Genomic DNA, 26,183 nt, shown 5'->3' with positions numbered 1-26,183 from the left:
TCAGTTCTGGCCCACACACTGAACACCAATCCCTCATTTCTAGGTCTACCCTGAGCTTCTAGAAAAGTTAATCAGGCCTGGAGGAAACCCTAGACCTCAGTCTCCCCGTCGCTATGCTCCTGCCCATGATGCTCAGAACTTGGAGGCCTCTCCAGTTCTAAATAACTTTGTCCCAAAGGATGCACCCCATTCCATGTGCAAAAGTCCTGTCAGCGTGCAGAGCCAGTGGCCGTGTGACACTGCTGCTAGCCAATCAGCTCCTGACAAGGCCTGAGGGTCTCCTGCTAGGCTAGAGAAATCCCAAGCATACAGGTAAGTGCTTTGCTGGATTGGAGCCAAATTATGCCATGTACGAGATGCCCGTTGTAATCAATGGGCACCTCATGGCTTGAAGTCAGCAGGTCAGGTCAAAAATGTAGAGTTGTTTTCAAGACTTGGGCTATACCTACACTAGCCAAAAACTTCGAAATGGCCATACAAATGGCCATTTCGAAGTTTACTAATGAAGCTCTGAAATACATATTCAGCGCCTCATTAGCATGAGGGCGGCCGCGGCACTTTGAAATTGATGCGGCTCACCGCCACGTGGCTCGTTTAGACGGGGCTCCTTTTCGAAAGGACCCTGGCTACTTTGAAGTCCCCTTATTCCTGTGAGCAGATAGGAATAAGGGGACTTCGAAGTAGCCTAGCCGGGGTCCTTTCGAAAAGCAGCCCCGTCTGGACGAGTAGCGCGGCGGCGAGCTGCATCAATTTCGAAGTGCTGCGGCCGCCTGCATGCTAATGAGGCGCTGAATATGTATTTCAGAACTTCATTAGTAAACTTCGAAATGGCCATTTGCATGGCCATTTCGAAGTTTTTGGCTAGTGTAGACGTGGCCTTTACGTCAAACACAAATATTTTTAAAAAGATTTAGTTGCTCTTTTTGTTAATTCAACATTTGTGGTGATAGTTTTCTCAGTTGGAAAAGCTACTTCCTTCACATTGTGTCACTCATAAGGTGTGAAATGAAGCCTTCACTAAGGGCCATACGCACTGAGTGAATTAGAGTAAGACTCCTATTCAGTGGTTTTAATCAGACCCTGATCCTGCAATGGGATCCAAGCAGGCAGACCCTTAAGCTTGAACAGGGTTCCAGTGGTGCTCATGGAACATCACATGGACATAAGTGACCATGTTGTCGGACCAAAGTCTGAGGCGCAAACACTGATTTCTCATACAAATATAAGGCATACATTGGCAAATATTGGCACCTAAAAGTAAGCAACTAAATCTATATTTATGTTATTTATAAGTGGCCTCAGCTTCAAAGATGCTGAGTACCTGCATGATTCATTGCTCTCCATTAAAGGTGTACTTTTTGCTAACATACCAGTCATCTCTGTGCTAAGGCCAGAATTTTTTCTGAAATAGTTCAGATTTGTTTATAACAACATGAGGTGGTTTCCTGCATTCATCAGTTACACAACCGTTCAGCAGAATTTTTATTTCTGGATTTTACCAGAAGAGATCTCTTTTACGCATCCCAGTGTGTCATCATTCTGCCTGTCCTAAACTTAATTTAAAAAAAAAAATTCTGGCTGTCACTTACACTAGAGACACTTCTTATCATGCCACAGTCTATCCTTTTGCACACAAAAATAGAAATATTACTTATGCATTGCCAAGAAGCACATCTTGAATTAAACAATAAGACATGACAGGGTGTATATATTTTGCAAAATATTGAATATGCACATTTAAAATGAATTGTATCACTTATATTGACCTAACATCACTAGTTTCCTGACAAATATAAATATTCTGAAATATAACTCAAAGTTGCCTAATACCATAGGGAAGAAATCATTCAATATTTTTCTTTCTTAAAATTACTTGACATGATACTGCCTTCAGGAGGCACTCTGTTGAAACTGAAGATGTAAAAAAAAATGTTTGTACTGCATACATGATAAACCCCTGGAACTCACTGTCACTGGATATAACTCAGGGCAGTATACTAGAATTGAGATACAGGATTAGACATTTATACAGAGCTAACAAAAACTCCATTATATAGATTTTAAAATTTAGATGGGGGTATAAACCCACACATTCCAGGACATATACCAGCTACTAACTGATAGGGACAATGAAAAGACAGCCCGTACTGGCTAGTTATTCTATAACAGCTCACTAAAGGTTTCTTTCAGCTTCCTGTCAAGTATCTGGTGCTGGCCAAGTCAGAGGACTAGATGGCTGCTTCTACACTAGACCCCTCCCTTTCAGAAGGGTGGCGGTAATGAGGCATTTCAGCAGATGCTAATGAGGCACCTCCATGAATATGCTGCACTTTATTAGCATAGTGACAGCCATGCATGATTTGAAAGTGCCGCTTTGAAAATGCATGCCGCCCGTATAGCCGGGGGCCTTTCGAAAGGATCCCCTGATTTCGAAAGCCCCTTCTTCCCAAAACCAAATTTCAAACAAATAAAAAAACATGTAGATGCTCCACGGCCTGCTCTTTCAAAAGAGGAGTCCGCCATGGTGGCAGCCACTTGAAGTGCAAAGATGCTCCTGTCTGCAGCAGTAGGGCTCTATGATCCCCTGCATCTGGCTACCCTTGAAATAATAAGGACTCGGAAACATCTTGGCAGGAAGCTGAGACCATGCCAACAGCAAAGCCATGAGCTGAGTGCAGCACGCCCCCGGCACCTGCCCTCCAACTTTGAAAGAAGAAAAATGACCAGCAGCCATCTGCCACCGGGGCCCCAGTTCCTCCTCAGAGCCCTCGCAGGGCTTGCGGGGGCCCAGGACAGAAAAGAAAAAGACGTTCCTGGATGGAGCGAGAGCTGAGAGACCTCCTTGGCTTCTGGAAGGAGGAGGGGGTCCTTAGGGAAGGGTCAAGAGGTGCAATGCTGCTGCCTTCGCCCACCTGGCCTAGGGCCTCTTCATCCAGGGGTACCCGGAGCACACTGCAGACCAAGCCCGCAGTAAAGCCAAGGAGCTCCGGCAGGGCTATTCCCAGGCTTAGGATGAGGCTGGCCACTCTGGGGCAGCTCCATCCACCTACCCCTAGTACAGGGAGCTATGGGCCATCCCTGGACAGCTCCCCACCACCAGCTGTCCTTGACATATCTGTAGATGACCTGGAGAAAGAGGCAGAGGAGCAGCCCAGACCAGGGAGCCAGGAGCCAGACCTGACCATGGAATGGTTGAGCAAGGAGGGGGAACTTCACCATCCATGTGCACTCCTGCTCATCCAACCGGGTGACCAGGAACAGGGCATCGCCGGATGTCATTAAGGGACCCGCAGATATGTACATGGTGGGGCATGTACCCTGGCCTGTGGGGTGGGGGCGATGCACCTGCTAGCCAGCCATACACAGGACCAGCTGTCCCAGCCTGGACACTTCCTGGCCCAGCATGGCACATGGCACCCGTGACAGATGCCAGCAATGGCCAGCACCTGCCCCTGGTGGACAGCACCATGAGTGATGGGTAGTTGGGGCTGGACGGCACCCAGGGACCATTCCAAGTGGGCTGGGAACCCCCCACCTGCCTGAGATGCCCCATGGCTGCCATGCCATTGGATGGGACACAAGGCCCCTGCATCGTCTGAGGGTGAGGAGAGCCCTGCACCCTCCATCACCCCAGAGAGCCACACGGTGGAGGTGGAGAGCTCCCAGGCATGCCTCCCCATGCAGCATGCTGTTGGGGCTGTGGCTGGAGAGACCCTTGGCAGGCAGAAGAAGACCTGGCGAGCTGCCACCAAGCCAAGGTGGCTGAATGATGCTTATGCCTCACCAAGGCTGACACGGAGTGGTGGAGGGCAGCCTGGGTCAGGCTCCTGGCCAATCTTGAGAATATTGGTGACAACCTGCGGGAGCATGTGGCCAATGTTGCCCACCACCTTGTCCCCCTTGCTGCCCCCTGTTGCTCTCCCCTGCTGCCTCCCACCACTCCCTTTGCTGCACTCCGTGACAAACACCTGCCAAGCCCCTCCCACAGCCATACCTCCCAATGCTCCCCACCCCATCCCCATCCTGCCAAGAACCCTGGATCTGGGGTGTGGTACAGGGGATCCTGGGGCTGACAGGGCTTGTGGCCTTCCACCTCAGCCCTGGACTGATACCTCCCACTCCTCTCCCTCCATGTTGACATCCCCCCACCCCTCCTGGGTATATTGTTGGCCCCGTCCTTCCATACATAGGTTTTTGTTCTCAGTTAACAGTTTAAGTAGTGCGTAGATAAATGGTTTATTTGCAAACACCCCCCCGTGTGTCATGCTCTTTGGGGAGGGCTGGTGAGTGGTGGATGTGGGTGTGGGATGGTAAGGGGTGGATGTGTGTGGGGGTCACTGGAGCCCATCGGTGGAGCTCTGTCAGAGGGCCTCCCTGAGGCAGGGGCCAACTTGGTGGGTCTGGTGAATGGGGGCGGTGCCCAACTGCCCGTACCCAGGGCAGGCCTCAGTCACCCACCCCTGGATGCAGGTATCCTTCTCTCCCTCCCCGATGTTGTGGAGGACGCAGCAGGTGCCCATCACCGGGGGCACATTCAGCATCCCAACCTCCAGCCATGAGAGGAGGCATTGCCACTGCCCCTTAAGTCGCCCAAAGGCCCACTAAACCACGTTGCAGGCCTGGTTGAGGTGGATGTTGAATGGCCTGTATAGGGCTGCATTAACCACAGATGCAATGGGTAGGCGGCATTCGCCACCATGCAGAGCAGCATGGTGACATCCCTGACTGGAATCTCACACTGGGGGAAGAAGGTGCTGGCCCCCATGCACTGGCAGAGGCTGGAGTTCTGGAAAACACGGGCATCATGTGTCCAGCCAGCCCAGCCCACATAAACATCTGTGAACCAGCCCCTGGAGTCCACCTGAGCATGGAGGAATCCTGCATGGTAGCCCTTGTGGTTCACATACTGGCCAGCACTGTGTACCGGGGCAGGGATGGGGATGTGCATCCCATCTAGGGTGCCGAAACAGTTTGGGAAGCCCAGTGAAATGAATCCTGCAATGGCAGCATCTGGATGCCCCAGGTGGATGACCCTATGCAGCAGCATGGCGTTTATGGCTTGAACAGCCTACATAGGAGGGAGGATGTTGTAGAATGGAAATTTCTGAGGCAGGTTATGGTATTCTGCTAAAGATCCCCTATTCGAATCCTAAAGTCTGGAGTAGGCCTATAATCCTATCGTTCAGAAACCCAGTTAGCATGAGTGGAAGGTTATCCCTGCTGGCCCCCCCTCCTCCCCGCCCCTCTTCTCACTCACAAGACCCAGGGAAGGCTGTCCCAACTTGGACAGGGCCTTGGAGTTGGGAGGGAGGGATAGTTGCCCCGGCAATGACATTCCAAGAAAAGGCCATACAAGTGAGAGCCAGGATATAGCACCATTCCATTTGCCGAGACACCTGGGGGGCTGGACCAGTGGGGTCCTGGGTGGGGGGACTCCATGGCCGCAGGAGGGGTGCTCAGACACCTGAGTAGATGGGGAGTGGCCGTGATGACTGTGCACAGCCGTGTGAGCATCGTCTCCATGAGCAACATGTCCTCAGCCAGGAGCACCAGCTGTGACTCCATGCTGATGCACGCTGAGCTCTGCTTGGCTGAGGGCAGCTGGGCAGCACTCAGCTCATGCAAACCAGAGGTGTTGGGGAGGAACCCTTTAAGGGAGTGGCTGGCTGCAGACCCAGAAGGGCTTGTTGGCCATGAGACCCTGTCCATGGGGTTTCTGGCTCCCTTCTTTCAAAAGAGTGCCTGGATCCATGTAGACGATTCATTTTGAAAGAACACAGTGGTCTTTCGAAAGAATGGATCGATGTTTTGATCCGCTTTTTATGTGTGTGGACGCTATCCTTCAAAATCCACACTTTTGAATGCTCTCTTTTGATTTACAGTCTTTTGAAAGGGTGCTTATGTGTAGATACAGCTTATTTATTTGTTTTGGCCAGAGTTTAAGAGATTAAGAGTTGATTATACTTCGAAATCCAAACGACAGAAGGTGGTTAAGTACAGTATACTCATGCCTTTCCTGATCATCTGCAGAGTATTCCGCCCGAATGATAAATGTGTTGGCTGAGTGTCTAATAGATGGTGATTATAAAACAACACCCCCTCTGCACCCAACAACCAGTTCTATATTTAAAATGCAATGCAGTGCTTCTCTGTCACAGCAGGTGGCAATGCAAAATACCACATAGTAGCAATGAGAGAGCAACATTCCAGAAAATGCTTTTTAAAGCTCCTGGAATTAAATTATATGTGCCTCCCATTTTGTAAATGTCTGGTAGCTCTGCACTGAAATCACAAGGACATGTTTTGAATGCTGGTGAGCATAAAAAAAATCACTGACGCTGCTTTCCAAAAGGGACCATCTGGTAGAGCTGACAGAAACCATATCATGCAGATCAGATGCAAGTGTCCCTGCAAAATTACCTGAGAGTTGAGAAAATGACCCAGTGCTGTGAAAAATGGTATTCAGGTGGACTTAGTGACTAAGGTCATTTAAACTATGCATGTTCACCAAACGGGCCCATGATCTTTTCTGGAGGGGACCAGGCTCTGATTCCAATCTTACTAGCACCATTGGAGCTCAGGAGTATCCCACCATAATAATCAACAGTGTTACACTGTGTAAAACTGGTATAAACGAAATTGGAATCAAGTGCAAGATTGTAATTAATCTGAGTCCCAGATTCCCAGCACAGATCCAACAGTAAATGCAATAAATTACATTGCCTTGCTCATGTATCTGTACCTATTCAGATACAGATGAACCTTACAGTGTTTTTCATTGGACTGCAATTCTATTTTGTTTGCAACAGTTGCAAACCACATGAACAGTACACAGCACTTGGGATTAAGTGCCACAATGGGGGGCAGCGGGGAAGGTAAATTATTTCTGGGGCAAGAGCTACGGAGTCCACCCAGGGGAAAGTGTACATGGCTAACTGGGGTGTGCACCTCAAAGGAACTGCACTAAATACCACATTTCAGAAAACCACAAAGGTATTTTCTTGGGAGGAGAAAGAAGCTTAATTCAGCCAATAAGGTATTTGTATAATACTAACAAATGCACTTGCCCTCTGAAGCTTTGATGGGCTTTGCAATAAAACACAAGACACAACACAGGTACTGTAAGGCCTGCTCTGACACCCTTTGAAGTCCAGGGAGCTACCCTGATTTATACCAACAAAGGAATGGGTTTAGCTTGATTTCACTGAGTGATGAATCAAGTCTGGACACTTTGGTATCTGCGTAAGGGCAGGATGGAAGTGAAATATTTTGTTTTATGCTTTCTTCGTATTGAAGGATGGACAGTGACTAGGGTTCTCTGTTTAATTTTCCCTTTTCTTTTTTCTGACCATTATTATTGTCCTGCATGAGGAAAGGGTTTGGCATGTACCTTGGGTCTGAGCCTTTGTCGTCTTGCTATTCTGATCTGGTAGCATTTTGCTCTGGTCTAAGTGATACCATACCGTGCAGGATGAAGTCCCGTGAATTTATTTCGAACATTCAGGCCGTTTCTACACGGGCCACTTCCTTTGGACGTGGCATGCTAATACACAGAGCGAAAGATGCTAATGAGGTGTAGATGCAAATTCCCCGCAGCTCATTAGCATAATGTCACTTGTTTTGGAGTCTGGAAGACCGTTCTTCCAGATGCCAAAATGCTGTGTGGAAGCATGGCCCTGGGGGCGCTTCTGGAAGGAAGTCCTTCTTCTGGAGGTCCCTTCTTCCTGAAAATTTTTGGGAAGAAGGGGCCTCCGGAAGGAGGACTTCCCCCGGAAGCCCCCCAGGGGTCATGCTTCTACACAGCATTTTGGAGTCCAGAAGAACGGTATTCCGGACTCCAAATCATGTGACGTTATGCTAATGAGGCATGGGGAATTTGCATCCACGCCTCATTAGCATCTTTTGCTCAGTGTATTAACATGCCACTTCCGAAGGAGGTGGCCTGTGTAGAAATGGCCTCAGAGTTTCTCGTCCTTGTTACTTGACAGAGTACTGGGCAGGCACATTTTAAAAAAAATCCTCATAAATGTAAACAAATAAATAAATACTTCTGCACACTGAGGAGGGATGTGCATGACTGGATCCATAAAGAAGAAATTTTTCCCCCAGTGGGAGAAATGGTCTGCAGAACATATAATTTTAAATGTATAATTTAAAAAGTGCATGAAAGATTGTTGCAAACCTCTTGTCATCTCAGCAAACTTGTTACCATTCTACATTGAGTTCTTGTTGTCAGAGCAACAAGCGAGAGTTCTCTGGGAAGCAAGACACATGTTGAAGCTGTGTTTTAAGTGAGAAGAGAGATCATATTCCTATTGTTATGACAGTACCTAGACACCTATGTCTGCTACCGATCACTCAAAAACATCTCTTCTGCAGAAATGCTTTGCTATCGCTTTCAGTATGAGAATCTATCCACAGTCTTTACTCTTGTAATGATTGTAACTGAGATTACTGAACTCTTCATGTCAATTGCTATGAAAGTGGATATTTTTGGCAGAAAAACAAGCCATGAAACTTCATTTTTAGTGATGTGTAAAATTTCAAAAGAATAACACTATTGATTATTTGTAGTGTTATATATCTAGCAGCTATATTCATCTTTCATAGACATTTTACAAAACATAGGCTTTTTATTTCACTGGATTATATCAAGTCACTTATGTATATAATAGTTTATGTGATAACATTGATGAACTCTAATTTTGACTTTGAAATCTATCATCAGTTTTGGACATATTTACAAGTAGGCATAAAACAATGGACCTTGTTTTCATCTGCTGTGACTTGCAATATGGCAGTTTTGTTTGTGCTGTAATAGATTCTGCTCATTCCTTCATGTGACATTTGAACTCATTACAGTCACTCCTCAAAGTGAAACCTGGGGGATTATTAGCCTCAGTCTCTCTCATAATTAAGTGTAATTTACAAATTTTGGTCAAATATTTTAAAGTTACCACATCATTTGCTATCATTAGCTACTAACGACCTAATCATGGCTAAATAAAGAAAACAACTTTCGGGAATTTAAGGCCTGAACCTGCAGGCTGCTCAGGGCCAGATTTCTAAAGATATCTGAGTGCCTAAAGATACAAATAAGTGGCTAATGGGATTTTCCAAAGCAGCTCAACATCTAGTTCCTATTGACTTCAATAAAAATACAGCGCTATAGAGGAAAGGCTGATATGAATGGGGGTTTGGGGCATATATGCATCTTTTGGCAACTAAATATCTCAAAGAACTTAGATTTTTCAGAACTTAGTCCTTAAGAAACTTCTTTAGTAAGGAAAAATCAGTTTCACGCATGCAAAATGGGAAATGACTGTCTAGAATATAGTACTGCAAAAAGTAAAGTTGAGGCCATAGTGGAACACAGATTAAATAGGAGTCAATACTGTAACACTGTTGGGGGGTTGGGGAGGAAGCAAACCTCATTCTGGAGCCTATGAAAGGGAATGTTATAAGGAAGACAAGAAAATCAATTATTCTGCTGTATTCTGTGCTGATTAGGCCTTGGTGTAGTGTGTTAAGTTCTGGGTACCACATTTCAAGAAAGACATGGACAAATTGGAAACAGTTCAGAGAAGAGCAACAAAAATGAATAAAGGTCTAGAAAACATGACCTTTGAGAGAATATTGAAAGAATTAGGTTGGTTTATTCTGGTAAAGAGAAGACTGGGGGGGGGGCATGATAATAGTTTTCAAGAACCTAAAAGGTTGTTACAAGAAGAAAAGAGAAAAAATATTCTCCTTAACCTCAGAGGATAGGACAATAGGCAATGGGCATAAACTGCAGCAAAGGGAGGTTTAGGTTGGACACCAAGAAAATCTTCCTAACGGTCAGGGTGGTTAAGCACTGCAACAAATTGCCTAGAGAGACTGTGGAATCTCCATCCTTAGAGATTTTTGAGAGGAGGTTAGGTAAACATCTGTTAAGGATGGTGAAGAAATTTGTGCTTGGTCCTGCCATGAGTGCAGGGGACTGGACCTGATGATCTCTTGAGGGTCTTTCAGTTCCAGTATTCTGTGATTAAGAAGTTCACACTAAGAACCCTCAACTTGCAATTTTTTTAGCTCAGCTCTTTGCAGGATTGGGCCCTATAATTGGAATGGTATCATGAGATTTCTTCCCTGGCACTGCTTGTGAACCAAACTTCCACATACCTGAGCTGTTGTTTCCTGCCAACATCGTTGGACTAACAGAGGATCTTCCCAGTCTACTGGACACAACTGGTGGTCCTGGTGTTCCATCCCATTCCTGAGCTTTTATTGGCTCCCTGGAGGAAGTTGTCCCATGGTGACCTCCTCTCTCTTTGCTTTCCAACTTTGGTAGTGGCTCAGTACTGTGGCTCCTGATCTTCACCTCATCTAGTGGTTCTACAAAATATGCAAAGTCCACATTCCATTATCTGGTGTATTTCAATTAAATTCATACGACGGCATTTTCTCCCATACATATACCATTTTCAGTCACCATCCAGTACTGTGATGGTATATAATCAACAGAGTAATATACACCAGGATTTTACTTAGAGAGAAGTATAAAAAAGTGATGATTCCTAATTATACTTCTCATTTAGTGATGAACACCACAGTGTGAGAGGTGGGTAAAACAGTCATTTTTAATTCACTTATTTTTGTTGAACTATCATATGAAAATACTTATTGTGCCAAAATGTACGTCCTAATCAAAGCTCTTTAAATTACATTTTAAACATTAACATTTAAGGAACTGATCTGCATTTTTTATGGCTGCCTTGCCCCTGCTAATTGGGGCTTCTAGAACTCTCCCTCACTCTTTCTATGTGAGTTGTTTTCAAAGGTTTATATTGTTTAGTTGATGAGCTTGTGACTCCCAGAAGAATTAATGCAAGCTACAAACAATGTAACATGCCCAACTAATTGAAGTATTTCTAGTATGCCCAGCAGCATAATATATGAGCTAAATCCTGCTCATAAAACGTGCTTAAATAATCCCCCTGACGTCAAATGACTGGCTGCTCCATTTGCAACCACGAGAGTTGGTGCAGGATTCAGAAGGCAGACAAATGAATGAACAGGTTTCCTGCAGTGAAGTCAGGGTTTCACCAGTTTATTCCATGCTCGGTGAATTATCTTTTCCTTCCAGAGCTCCCTCTTGCAACTCGCTCACCTCTTCTACGACAGACCATGAACACGGTGGGGTACAGTATTTCAAAACTAACTCACCTCTAATGGAATTGAAAGGTCATTTCCATTTCTAATTTTCTATGACCTATGAACAAATTATATTAAAACACACAAAGGGAAAGCTTTTAAAAAGACTTAAAATGACAATGGTTAATTACTCTTCTGTCCACTTACTCAAAGCCTGATGATTCCCACCTGCCCCCCGTCCGCACACATACCTTATTTAATGCAAAAATCCCTCTGGAATTCTACGCTACAGATGCATTCCCAAAGGTATTCCTATGCCATATTCCTGATTTATAAACATTCAGGATTATAATGGAAATTGTAGTGCTTCTGTATTTCAACACTACTGTGTTAACGAGCTATACAATATGGAGAAGAGAGAGATTTGCCAAATGCCTATACGCAAGTCTACACCAAATTGTTTATTGTACCTTGAACAACAATACCTGGTTAGATTTTTGGGTCCCTTAATATTTTAATCTACTGATGAACTTCTTTATGAGAAAAACAACATTTTCTTTGTAAAATCCATCAAGAAAACATCAATGAGAAAATAAATTTCTAATGAGCAGGTACACTGTACTTTGTGGAGTCATTAAGATACTGTATGAATTAGTGTCAGTTTACAATCTTGCTACTGAAAAGTGAAGGGAGTAAAAGGAGATTAATGATGTTTCAGACAGGCACATTTTTCATCCTCAAGCATTAAGATTTTCTGAAGTCCCAGTAATAAAAAAGGCAATAGACTATCATAAAATAATTCCAAGCTGCCTGTTCCAATACAGAATATTTGGAGTTGCCTCAGAAGCATCATAATCTCAAAATCTCATGACTATTTAAGGCCCTTCCTTGAACTTTTAGACTGCCTGCTTTAATGAAGAACTCTTGTAACCTGAAAGGCTATATCAGGAAAACAATGAAGAACAGCTTGCTTCAATATTACATGACACAGGCTTTTCATGGACTTTCAGCATGGGATGTCTGCCGCCAAGCCTTGTTTATGCATTCTTAGAAGTCCAGGGTGATGCAAGGTGCCATGTAAAAAAAAGTAATGATGCAGGGCTTTATTAATTTAACATTTACACATAATTATACCAGAAATACATCTACTAACTGATAACATATGCGTCCTGCGATGGCACGTTACTGGGAAAGTGGAACAGGAGAACAACTATCAGAAATTCACTGAAAATATAAAACACTGAATAAGGGTCCAGTCCTGGGAGGAGCTAACCACCTTCTTCAAGGTTTGTAACACTACTTTACAACAAAACGAACAGAAATTGAGAGAGGCCCATGTACTCTCATAGGTTCAGGTCCTAACTAATGGCAAATGTACACAGTGAAACTATGTAACTTTACCAAAACTCCACTATGTTACCGCAACTTTCAAAAGAATTAGTTCATAGTATCTTTCAATACTTTGATTGTGTTAGCCTGTAGCTTCACAAAAAAAAAAAGAAAATAGGTTGCCCTGTAGAACCTTTGAGACTAACACACTTACTTATTAGGTAATGAGCAAAGTGTGCATTACCCACAAAAGCTCATTACTTACTACATAAATTCGTTAGTCTTTAAGATGCTACAGGACTGCTTGTTTTCTGATTATTTTAGTGAGTGCCTTTTATATTAGCAACTTCATTTTGTGAATTGAATACAGCCACTTGAAATTTCACACACGATAAAGTCATAGCAGAAGCACTCGGGTTGCATGTGAAACAATGGGGATCAAAACACTTGAGTTCACTTTACAGAGCAGCATTTGTGCTTATTATTTGACGCAAACAATTCCTCTGAATGCCACCTCTTATTTCAATTATCAGTTGACTCAAATGGCAGCAATTTTCTGCAAACAAACTGAGTTGTGGAAATACTCAAAGGCCATTTAAAACAGATTGATTAAGCAATGAGACCCAACAGGCAATCCATTTTGCATGATGTTATAAGGGAACCTGATAAAAGAGTGAAAGAGGTGCAATGCAATGCTCTACTCCTGCAAATACTTGCTACTGCGTAGCCTCAGTGAAACTGCTTACTTCAGTGGCACCACTTCTGGTCAAAAACATCACAGAAAGTAGCATTTCCAGAGTCAGGTTCTTCCTGTTAAGTTGGAGAGGCAGACCTAAGGGACACTGTTCTATTTATTTGGAACACGAGGGGTGCGCCTACACTAGGAATTAACTTCTAAGTTAACTTCCAAGTTAGACACTACTTCGAAGTAGCCAGTAGCCAGCCACACATTTTCCCTTACTTTGAAGTTAACTTCCAAGTAGGGAGCCCAACTTCGGAGTCCTTACTCCATTCCCGAAAATGAAGTAGTGCCCTACTTCAAATTTTAACTTCGAAGTAAGGTGTGTGTAGATGCTCAGCTTCGAAGTTGCTTACTTCACAGTTGTACTTCAAAGTAAGTAACTTCAACATTATTTTTGTAGTGTAGACACAGCCTAGAAGTAGGGTAATGGGACTGTATCATCATTGGTATTAATCAGTGTTGTTGCCTTAGAATTGGAGGAGCTATGCCATTTTACTCCATCTGAAGAGCTAATCTCAGTTTATTTCTTTGGGTTTTATAGAAAAATCAGTTTTCACTTTTCAGCCTAAATTTCATCTTTCCACTCCCCTATCCTTTCCTTGAGAGCTTCAGCTCTAAGATTATCTAAAAACTAATAAATCCTAAAAATGAAAAGTAGATTGGATCAGACTATAACCTCATGCTGCCCAATAAAGGGCCCAAAACATTGTTATTGGATGATCTTTATCACTAATGCTGATGCACAACCAGAAAAGCAATATGCTGATATTTTCCATGGCCCTTTGGAATATTGGGTTTCACCTGGTTTTGCAAAATATAAGGCAAAATTAATTTTCAGTAACTTCACCTTGAAGATGGTCCTATTTTAGCTACATAAAAACCGGAGATAATTTCAGCTTCAAAATTTTGCCACTATATTATTAACATATACGTTTATTTTACATGTAACACCAAAGGCATCCTGATTCCATACTCTTATTTATAAACATTCAGGATTATAATATCTATATACAGATTTAATGTATATAGTTCTAACACCTTTTTTTCTTTTTTAAGGTTACCGTACTACTTCCTGTAAGAGGTGAAAAATAACTTATTTTTGCAGGTCCCATGAACGCCTGAGAGGGACAGAATGCTTCTCTTCCAGGCCATAATTGAAACCATTCCATGGTTACTATAACAGCTCTACAGTTATCTGACCTGTTTCATGCCACCTACTGTACTATGCTATTCTACACCACTGCAAATGGAACTCCATGGACCATAGCTCGGTGGCCCACATACTAGTTAATAACTTGCTCAATGCATTGTATAAATGCCTCAGGCACAGATCCTGCACTGTATGGAAAGCTGCACTCATGTGGAGCCATGAAGAAGTATCCATATGGAGATAACATTATTTTAGCTAAGGCAAAACACATGCTTTTATGGTTGTCTTGAATACTGTAGTTGCGACAAGGCAAGATTTAAAGGAAAAGTTGTGCAATCCTGCACAAAAACAGTGGCAGGAATTAAATGCTCAGTTTACCCAACTTGACAACAGACCATATACAGAGGGCTCATCATCTATTATTTAGAAGTCACAGTATTATGCTACTGTTCTCTCTTTGAGATGCCTGGAGTTAGGAAGAGCCATAGAAGCTCTGTGTTGCATGAGTTCTTTGCATCACATGGCTGAAGGTAAATCTTTTCACAGTGAAATACTGAATTTTGAAAGTTGAACATCATTATGCCTTTATTGGTCAATAATTCTTAACCCATAATGGTGCATATGCTGTAAATTTCACAAAGTCATTTGAGGCTTTAAATATTTATGGATGTCCCTTTAGTGAGAGTCCCAAAAAGGAGTTCAAAGGCTTGAAGAACTTCCATATGCCATTGCATTTCAATATTCAGAAATTTGTACTTTCCATGTTTATTTCATCTTCTGCTTTGATGAGAAATATGGCAGCTAAAATCTCTGCAGGAGCACACATTTTCTAAGTAATGACATGCATGATGTGAACAGTACGAAAGATTTCTTAATGGGTGCATGGAGCAGACAAGGTTTTGATGTGATTTGTGGTTCTGGAAGACTGGTAAACTCTAAACAATCTGAGAAATACAGCTAGTCAGCCATAGCTGAGACCAAACTGATCTGGCACTCAGAGCTAGGGAAAACATTTTATCTAAAAATCTATTATTGCAACAAATATACTTTATGTGGTCAGCCTGCCACAAGCTGCTTAAACACATATTAATTCCAGGTCATGATGCCTTCTTATTGCAATGCTAACTGACAAACAGCAGCGTTATTTTTAAGGAGGCAAACAAGCAGTAGCGTGAAGAAACTGCAAATAAGGGCTGCTCTGCTAACCTTTTCTCTCTGTAATGAAATGTAATAATCCGTGTTGTATTCATTCTTTGGTTTTTGTCTGTTATAAAACTAAAATATAAAAAAAACAAACATCGCAAGCATAGAGCTCTGTTATACTGGGAAAATACATTTTTCTTTTCACAGTACTTTAAGAAGCAAATATGCTAAGTCTTTGAAGGAATTGGAGTGTTGACATGTAAACCAGGTGAATCACTAGCCGATGGATGTCAAAAACGTTAACTTTGGCTTTACTTTTCTCCCTTTGAAATCAATGAGAGCTTTACTAAGGACTCCAGAGACAACAGAGTTAAGACTTTCACAGGGGCTGGGCACCGGCCCACCTCTTTCTTTTGTGTCTCAATTTATTTAGCTGTACATTGGGTATACAACTGTACTCATTCTTAGAAGGCACTTTAAAATCTTGGCATAGATGCTTCTTTGTAATGTCAAAGTATTATACTTACTTCTTGATGCATAGCTATTTGTCTGATTGGCACAGATCATTGTATACAAAGACATATTCAAAAACGCCACAAAGGAAAAAAACAGGATAAACATTTCAAAAGGAAATATTCTATTCTCTAAGAAACGATATTTTTAACAAACAATCATGAATATATTGCACTGCCAATGAAAGCCTTTTTCCTGATCATCATTAGGCTTGTGGCTTGTCTAGTCTCTCTTTATCCGGTTGCTAATTAAGCAGAAGTTTGCTTTTCATATCAATTTTTAATATTCATTTCTTGCAGTTAAGTGAGAATTGGTGTATCCAGCTTGCTCAATTAAAAGCAGTTTTGACCTACTTCCATAAAAAATCAATAGAGAGCCTTAAAAAGACTCAAGAACCACCCAACACTCAAGGAGACAAGACTGAAATGCATCTAAATATTAACTGAGTACATGCAGCCATGGAAGAAAGCATAGCAGAGCTAATGGGGAGGCAAACCTTTCCTTTCCCTCTGACTCCTGGAGTCTTTAGCCATTGCATTTTCCCTAGCCACTAGGTACAACTGAATGCGGTATCAGCAAGGACCCATGCACATGGCTGGCTCTGCCACTGCTCAAATTCTAGCTCTGTTTCAGGAATGAGGCTTTACTCCTATATACCTGTATTGGAGAGGTACTCTGCCCATGCCAGCTGACAGCCACTCTGGGCACCAGGGCGGAACAAACAATGGACACCCTATCATTGTGTAGGGGCCAATTTCATTACATGGACCTGCAGTGCCAACAGGTAGACACACCCTTTTTTCTTTCTTCTTCATCTTCTCCTACCTCCTCAGGCCTCTCCCTGGCCTCACAAGCAGCTCCCCAGCCCTTGCTCTGCTATTGGTGATGGAGGTGAGGTGCGGCCCAGACCGGGCAGCTCTCTGTGCAGGCACCTGACCTGCATGGAGGCACCATCCCTGCAGCTCCCATTGGCCAGAGTCAATGCCTGGGGGTAGGAAGAGGAGGCAACGTGTCCCCACATGCTGTCATTGGATGAACGTCCCTTTTGCCACCGCCCTGCTTGTTTCCCACCCTTTTCCCTCACTCCCTTGGCCTCCCCCACTGATTTTGCCAAGAGATTAGTGATGGTATGTCTGTCCTTTCCCACAGCCAATGGGAGCTTGTGGGGGGCGGGGGTGGAGCAGAATGCCTGCACAGAGGCAAGCTGCTGTGTGGTTGCACTCCTGTGCCAGCAGGAGCTGACTGGGGACATTCACCTTGGAAAGCTCAACTCCCTGCAATACCAGGGACCAGCAAGACTTTATGATGGACACTTGTATCTGTCTATGGACACGTTACTGAGTCCAGCCCTTGGGAGGGTCCAAGGAGCAGCAGGACTGAGCAACATGTGGGGGCAGGATCACGTGATTCTCTCCTGAGCTCTGACAGGCCGTCTGAAATCTCTTGGGCCCATGGGCAGTTGCTCCTTCACTGCCCCATCCCCCATCAGTGGCTCAAACTCTGCCTGCTACCAAAGAGAGTAGGGAAGGGGCAGAGAGATTTTTGGAAACTTTGAACTGGAGGATACCTGTTGTTTGGCTGATTTTCTGTAGTTATCCCAAGGCCACAAGTGGGTAATCTATAGGATGAACCTCTCTTGTCCAGCACCATTGGGACCTGGTCATCACTGCAGAAGAGAATTTGTCAGACCACAGGAGGTCAATATTGTGTAGCACATTACCAACACTCCCACTTCTTACAGGGCTCTTAGAAGACATTTAGGGTAAATTACAGCTAAATAACACCACAGGACACAGAGTCAGGACTGGTGACTTGAAAACTTTATGGGACCATGGGAAACTTAGCCACGCTCATGGTAAGTGGTCATCTGGCTAATTAAAATCATGCTGGATTACAGATGTCACTGGATGAGAGAGTTCCAGATTAGAGAGGCTTAACCTATACTGGTATGAAGGATAGTAAATGAGGGCACTTGAGTACAGTGAGTCATTCAGAGCCCTATGCAAGGGTGACTTCATACAAAACAAAATCAAAAGTAGAAATAGGAGGCTAATTTTGTGAAAACAAAGGGTTCATAACAATTACATAGTATGGTAATTCAAAATTAGACATTAGGGAAAAATGAAAGCTGAAATGTAAAAATAGAAAACAGGGAAGAACATTTCCAGAAATACTCTGAAAACAGGTAACTTTTCTTTAAAAATAGAAAAATAGATACATTTGAAAAATAGGTAATGAATTTCCAAATAGAAAAACGGGTCCAGATTCTGACAGCTTGGCTGCTATCGTGTAAGCACCTTATTTAAGAACTGTAATACCTTGAAAGTGGTGCCAATGAATTTACTGGGACTATTTATAGAGTCAAATACTCTTCACTGGGCATAAGTGAATGAGATCTGGCCCCCAGTGGTTGCAATAAATAATAGCATACACGAGGTTTAAAACTTAACATAAAGGGAAACCAGCAAACAAAGACCTAGCTAGCAAGACATTCATTAAACCTCATTAAACATGTTTCTTGTTTACTGCATGTCTATTTTTATGATCATTTCTCTGGTTTATCTGTTTTGGCCCCAATCTTGCATGTGTTAAACTTTGCTAGCATGAGTAATCCCATTGGAATCAAGCTGAGCACATAAATCTTTTCAGGATGGGGTCTTTATACTTTGGGGCAGGTACTGCTTCCTCCTCTCTATATAGAATATCTGGTTGTACCTTCTGGCTTGTGCTCTATGACTCTTGCGGCACCTAGCATAAGAAAGTAGGGGCTGGTCTTTTGACTCTTTAACAATAATAACAGTTGTAAACTTAACAATAGGTGGTTCTGTTGGGGCTGAACACAGTGCATATTATGCTGTCAGAAAGTACTGCTGAAAATTACTGTTAATATATTTTGATTTACCCTGTTCTGAAAATAACTAGTTTCTTATGGGTTGTTACCATAGATACACATATTATCCTGGGGCTCAGAGAAAGTGTTGCCATTTTAGGAATATCAAATCTCATGCTTCAGGACTTAAACCAGCCTCTAACAATTTGAGACCTATTGTGGAGGGTAGATGATTCCAACATTGCCTTCTGCAAAGTTCCCTTCCTCTCAAGCATTTTGTAATGACCAGAGAGAGAGAACACTGGACCACAATCTGGCAATGACTATGTTCCTTGGTCATCAGAGTGGAGGGCTTTTTCCATCAACTCAGTGTCTGAATAACAATTGATATTAACGTTCACTTTGAACAAAAGCATTTGGTTAGCATCTACACTCCTTGAACTATTCCTGTTGTTCCAAACACTGTTCATCACACGCCACGCTACCTTTAATAGCTTACTTTTTAACTAAGGAGTGTGCCTGCTTTTCATTACTAACAGATATGTTCTGTTTGTATTTTGTTCCTTATACCAGTGTTGAGTGCTGGCTAAGACGTAAGGAAGGCGCTGCGGAGTCTCTGTGTGGAAGGGCCCATTGTGCAGTTCACGCAGAGCTTTGCTTCTGGGTCATTCCCATCCCTTGGACTTGGGGTGGGTGGGCTGGTTGTTGCTTATGGTGGGGGCAGGGCTTCAGAGGCTGCGTTGCATGAGTGGATCACCATCTCTCCTTCCTGTCTTCCTTACGGCTGAACCTATGCTCGCCCAGGACTAGGACAGCCCCACCTCACTGCCAGGATAGGCCACCCCCAGTCTGACACCTGGATGGGCCAGCCAACCCTACCCAACAATCAGGGTGAGCCTGCAGCCAGAGGGGCGAACGCCACGTGCAGGAGGACCTACAGAGGGACCACAAGGCTGCCCTCCGGAGGGTGACAGAGCTAATGAAGTGGTGGGTGGGGGGCAACTGGGAGGAACGTTGTGGGCCTGAGACCAACTCATGTCCCACTTTGATATGGCCACCAGTGACTGGCAGGGCATGACGGCCCCTGCCCCAGCAGTAGCTGTCAAGGGTGGTGAGATTCCAGAGGGTGACTGTGACTCACTTCTCCATGGGGATATATAGAAACATACCCACCTATCTCAGAGCTGGAAGAGACCTTGAGAGGTCATCAAGTCCAGTCCCCTGCCCTCACAGCTGGATCTATCACCATCCCTGAGATATTTTTTTATCTATTTGCCCCAGATCCCCACATGGCCCCCTCAAGGGCTGAACTCACAACCCTGCGTTTAGCAGGCCCATGCTTAAATCACTGAGCTATCCCTCCCCACTAATGGTGGGCTGCCTTTGTGTGTCCTGTCTCCTGAGGGCAGGGGTGGGAGTGAGCCAAACCCAGAGCTCCAGGAATGTGGCTTTCTGCATGCGGAAGTTCTGGAGCCACTGCTGGTCATTGCACTACCCCATGACCAGCCAATCCTGCTAGTCGACACTTGCGTTGTGCCTCCAGATCTGCCTGTGCTCCTGGGGGCTGGGGCGGCTGGCACAGGTGTGGCTGTCTGGCAACAATGGCAAGCTCCTCAAAGGTGGTGTTGGGCTCACCCTCCCTGAGGAAGAGTAGGATGGCCATCAGGAGGTGCAGCAGGTCCTGAAGCACCTCCATGTGGGGCCAGCGCAAGCCCAGGGGCTGATCTGGAACCATGGCTCACTTGAAAGCACTTTCTCCCAGGAAGACTCAAAGCCCAGCTGTAGTAGCTGTGCTGTCCCTTGTGGAGGCAGGCATGCCTCGGCACGGGCAGGGAATGGGTGTCTGGGTGGAGCCCTGTAAGGGCACATCCTGCCAGGGGTTCCAGAAGGAAATGGTGTCCTGTGATCTCGTCTTCTATGGCTCTGGGTGGCCGTTTTGTCAAGAGAGCGGACAGGCCATCAGGCCGCTCTCTGGCAACAGAGCAGATTGAAAGACAGATCCACTTGGCAGTTTGCCTGCAATCTGTCGACAGAAATTTTGTCAGAAGATATCTTCTGAAAAAACTCCTGTTGACAGATCACGCTAATCTAGACCCAGCCTTGGAGACTAATAAATTGATCAGGTCATGAGCTTTCATAGGAAAACCCATTTCATTAGATGGGTGGAAGTAACAGTCAACTCAAGAAACTGTTATTCTTTATTATGTAGATCAAGATGGAAAAGGTATTTTAAGAAACATTAAGAAGAGCAATAGCAGCTCCAAGTGTTGCAAGGATTTCAGAGTTTAGGGCAGGAATTTCTCTCTTTTCTTTGTTCTCTTCACTCACACATATGATTCCCACCAACTTCTCTTTTGCAATAGCTTTACCCTAAGAAGTCCAGATTAACCTTGGTCTCTTGTCAAGGAGAAATGACAGTGGCTCAGGAGGTCATGGCGGTAGCATTCAGATCATGAGCAATGTTTGGAAAAGTGTTTTTTTAACAATGACTTTCAGCGCCTGCTCCAGTTCTGATGTATACATTCTCATTGCAGAAACTGAAAACAGACTTTTGCTTGCAAAATTAATTTTTGCTTATGGTAAAATTGGCAAAATTGTTTCAGCTCAGTTGCTTTTGGAAATGCAAAAACGATAATTCTACTTTCTGTAATGTACAATTGCCATATTATTTTTACCTCTCTTCACTACGGACAAGCGAATGTTGAGTGTATTCTGAATACACACACACACACACACACACATATATACTAGTCCCTACCATGGATGGTATTGGACATGTGAAAATCTGTGTTTTAAACATGCTGGTCCTAAAGAAAATTTTTGGTTATCTGTTTATTGGAATTTGGGCTGAAGGCGTCTTGGAAGCACAGTAATGCTTGAGTTCTACTGCAGTTTAGTGTACCCACAGCTTTGTGTACAGGCACAGCTGTGAAGTACTAAAAGAAACATATTAACGTTCTCAGAGGAGAAGACTCCCTGCATAGCTGATGGCTGCCAGAGGAACTGCCTGTTCTGTCACATGTCCAGAGGGAGGTATAAAGGAAGGTCAGACTCTGAAAGAGATGGGCTATTTCCACACTACGAGTTAGGGGTGTGATTCTCCTGCTTTAGTCCCCAGTACTCACGCACGGAGCGAGCATGAGGATCAACAGTAGCACAGATAGTGAGAGATGAGGCACCACTGAGCTATGTGACATATAAATCCAGTTGAAGATAGGGGGTACGGACGCAGCACGGCACATCTGTGCCCCTGCTTCCAAGCCCCTGTTATCATGGCTGTGTTATTTATGAGAGCTAGCAGGCACATGTATGCATAAGCATGGTCTGAATGAACTGTCCCTTGACATGGAGTCACCCACGGGGTGGGGGGGGCAAGACTCGAGAAGCTAACCCTATTTGCACAGACACACCCACTCTGTGTAGGTGTGCAGTGGGCAGACCTGCTTTGCCAATGTGATCAATTTTCACTAGTTTTGCAAGGCACTATATCTTAAAATGCTAATTATTGCTTCATTATTGTTTTTACTGAGGAATATATGGATACTGTACATTTATATCACCTCTCTAAGGGACTCAGAGATAAATTTCAACATATTGTATTTATGCAATTTAGCTGAAAGTAATGAATGTTTGGATTTTTGGAAAACAGCACAAGGTTAAATGTTTTTACATCTATTTTTATGGTTTCTAGGCACACATCAATCTGGCATGCATTCTGCAGTTTATATACTTAGAAAAAGCAGTAATAAACTCTCCATTTATGATGCACTGCCAGTGTTGCTAGACGACTGTACAATTTTGAATGTGGACTTTTATAATCACGTATGTCAGATTTATGTCTAACAGCCAGATGCACTGCTCCATAGATTTCAGCTGAGATATGCTGGGTCATAACAGCTGAGAATTTGGCTCTCAAGGACTAATTTTTACCAACATGATTGTTTTGTGGCTTAGAAAGCTCTGTAAAGATAAATGAGTAGCACTCAACAGTCAGAGCCCATCAACAAACTCCAGGTCTTCAAGTGCAGCAATTGTTGATTTGCTTATCAGTGACAGCTGTTAAATACAAGACAGAGTGAGTGCCTGTAATTTATTTTAAAAAATTATTCCTTTAAACATATTTAATAGGGCCAAGAAAAACCATATCCTACCTGTGCATGTAATCAACAAAAAAATAAAACCTGTTTCAATCTTGTGAAACATTGGTCAAAAAATTGAAGAAAGACTTTACTTAACTTACTTTTAACACTAGATTTCCAAGAGTTGTGTGTGTGCGTTTTTCCCATAAAAAGAAATGTTGATTGAAGTGCTAACCAGAAATTTGTACTTAGAGATCAAGAAGCTGAGGAACAAACACAAGGAATAAGAAAGGCCATATGCATCCATCAGAAGAAGCAGCTGTTTACCAAAAAACGACAAAAAACAAATTAAAAAAACAAAAAAGAAGGCAAACCCTGAGTAATTATTTATGAAATTATGTCTTCTTCAATGACTCTATATACTGTAACAGGCCCAAGGGAGCTTGATTTTTTCATGAGCCTAAATTGCTGAATTAGAAGAGGAGACAATGTCATGGTCCCAATTAACGAAATTATCATGTCATTTCAAAATATGTGTTTTCTATTTTAATGTCTCTGTCTAACAAAGACTTATTTCTTTCACTGAAGTACTACACTACTAATTCTTCTGCTTTTCTCAGACTTCACCATAGGCCTCACTTTTTGGCCCCCTCTCCTGTCTGTGTGATCTTTTCCATATTTATTTATAGGTACACAAGCTGCTGAAATACAAGCCTTCCTATTTTTTTCCTAACCTTATCTTCTTTTTCCTTCCATTTAATTCCTTTTATATCAGCAGATGGCAATACATTAGTACAAAAGTGAGGTAATTTAGTGGTAATGCTAAGGAGTCTATAACCTCAGGGCCAGATTTCAAATGAGCTCAGCTTCTATTTAGGCCTCAGGCAGAATTTCAAAAGTGCTCAGTTGTGATACTTCCCAAAATTTGGCAGTAAGAGTTCAGTACCCAACTTGTGGAATGTGTTCTGAAAAGCAGGTCAGGTGATTCTGGTGCCCAAAATGAACTGTTACTAAAATCGGCCTGATTGCAAGGGGTGTGCTCTTTTGAAAGGCAGGACAGTAGTGACCAATGGAGAAGAAGGCAAAAGCATGTCTAAGAAATGTGTATGTAAGAGTATGTGGTGGCGAGAAAAAAATCAAATGAAAAATAATCAGAAGTGCAAAAAAAGAAAAAAAAATGAATCAGAGCCAAGGAAAAGAAACAAACCACTATACAAAAGTGAAGACAGACATTAGCTTTAAGGAAAGTGGGGTTGCGAGAATCAAGTACTCAGACACAAAGTACAGAGGTTAACCATGCCCATTCTGCATAAGATAACTTACTAATGCTACCTAAAAACCGGCAGCATCCTATAAAATATAGCATATTTTAACCATCAGAAATTAGAGGGAAGTGCTGCAAAGAGCAATATTATTTGGTTATCCTGAGTTTCTTAGTTATCTAATGCATTTGGCAACAGTTTAAGCATGATCACTGTATCTAGTCTGATCACAGACTGAGTCAGTCACTTTGCCCAAAGCATATGCAATAAATATCTGTCATATCCATATCCTTAATGCAGACTGAATTAGAGAAATGAACAGCCTGCAGATTCTCTCATTTTTCCTGTATACTTCTCTCATGTTATCAAGTAGATCTGTAGCCAACCAGGATAATAATGTAGAACAAAGTGAGATGCACATGCACACACAACTATAGTTAAAACTGCTATACAGTCTTACGTATTATGCTTTTTTTTCAATTCATTAATTTAAGACCATTTGATATACCTGAGTGAAATGGTACGGAAAGCTATAATGAAGATCTGCAATTCCTATTTTCACATTATTTACTTCCATTTATTAAATATTTTCTTTCCCACCATAAATTTATAAGGGCTTCATTTTCATATGCATGCTTCCAACTAATGGGAAATATGTGTAGTTTACAGCAGAGAATGCTAAAAAGGCTAGTGTGTTTATGAGTTTCTGCATGTACTGTAAGGTCCTTGAATGCTGTGAACAACAGCTGTAGTGCCACCTTCCTTAGCTTCTCCATAGGCTTTTGTAGAGTCTGTGGCTTCTCCCCTATGGAGCATTTCACTTTACTCCGTGACAGATAGGAAGAGCATTTGTGATACGCTATTCTCAGAAGGTTTGGAGTTTCAGTTAAGCACTGATGATAATTATTTGAATTTTCTGATTCTCCTTGATGTCTACCAAATTGTGGGTTATAATATTTCATTATAATCTTTCAAATAATGTGTGTGTGGGGGGGAGAATGGAATTTATTCAGATTTCAAGCTGTCATAATCCACCCATGGAGATTTCAAATGTTGTATGTCAAGGAAATAGTTCACAAAGGCCGTGTCTACACTAGCCAAAAACTTCGAAATGGCCATGCAAATGGCCATTTCAAAGTTTACTAATGAATCTCTGAAATACATATTCAGCACCTCATTAGCATGCGGGTGGCCGTGGCACTTCGAAATTGACGCAGCTCACCGCCGCGCAGCTAGTCCAGACGGGGCTCCTTTTCGAAAGGACCCCGGCTACTTCAAAGTCCCCTTACTCCCCTCTGCTCATAGGAATAAGAGGACTTTGAAGTAGGCGGGGTCCTTTCGAAAAGGAGCCCCGTCTGGATGAGCCACGCGGCGGTGAGCCACGTCAATTTAGAAGTGCCGCAGCCACCCGCTTGCTAATAAGGCACTGAATATGTATTTCAGAGCTTCATTAGTAAACTTCGAAATGGCCATTTGCATGACCATTTTGAAGTTTTTGGCTAGTGTAGACATAGCCAAAGTGAGAGAACGAAAGCTGAAATTTTCATCCTACTGCTTTCCAGGGAGCAGGCATATTAATTTGGATCATTGTCAGACAGAAGAACATATGGGAAAAGAAAGTTAACAGAAATTTACAAGCTAAATGAAGAATTCCCTTATTAGATTCAGATAGCCATCTGAAAGTGTGCTAAACTCCTGCCAATGTCATTAGGAGTCCCCATAGGTAGTGCAGTGGTTCTCAACTACTGTGCTGCGGCACAGTGGTGTGCCATGAGAACTGTCCAAAAGTGTGCTGTGAAATGCTGTCAACTTCCCACAGAGGTCGGCTGGAGTGGCAACCATGTAGCTGAGTCAGCCTTGCTCCATAATTGCTACAGTACCTTCCTACTATGTTCAATTTGAATCTGAAGGTCTGTAACATGATTTTTTTAAGTACATTTAGAAGTGAGTACTTCAAACAAGTCACAGAAAGCCAAGTCGTGCAGACTTCAGTGACATT

General features: G+C 43.1%; 1 protein-coding gene across 1 annotated transcript in view; it reads right to left on the bottom strand.

Moving 5' to 3' along the window:
- Positions 1–26,183, bottom strand: part of NYAP2 (neuronal tyrosine-phosphorylated phosphoinositide-3-kinase adaptor 2) — a 196,863-nt gene that overhangs the window by 41,489 nt on the left and 129,191 nt on the right. Inside the window, exon 4 of the mRNA XM_075004545.1 lies at positions 10,165–10,377. Coding sequence (XP_074860646.1) covers positions 10,165–10,377 — 213 coding nt within the window. The remainder of the gene's footprint in view (positions 1–10,164; positions 10,378–26,183) is intronic.

This window comes from Carettochelys insculpta, chromosome 10 (genome assembly GCF_033958435.1).
Source record: "Carettochelys insculpta isolate YL-2023 chromosome 10, ASM3395843v1, whole genome shotgun sequence".
In the NCBI taxonomy this organism is placed as follows: domain Eukaryota; kingdom Metazoa; phylum Chordata; order Testudines; family Carettochelyidae; genus Carettochelys; species Carettochelys insculpta.
This window is presented reverse-complemented; position numbering and strand designations above follow the sequence as displayed.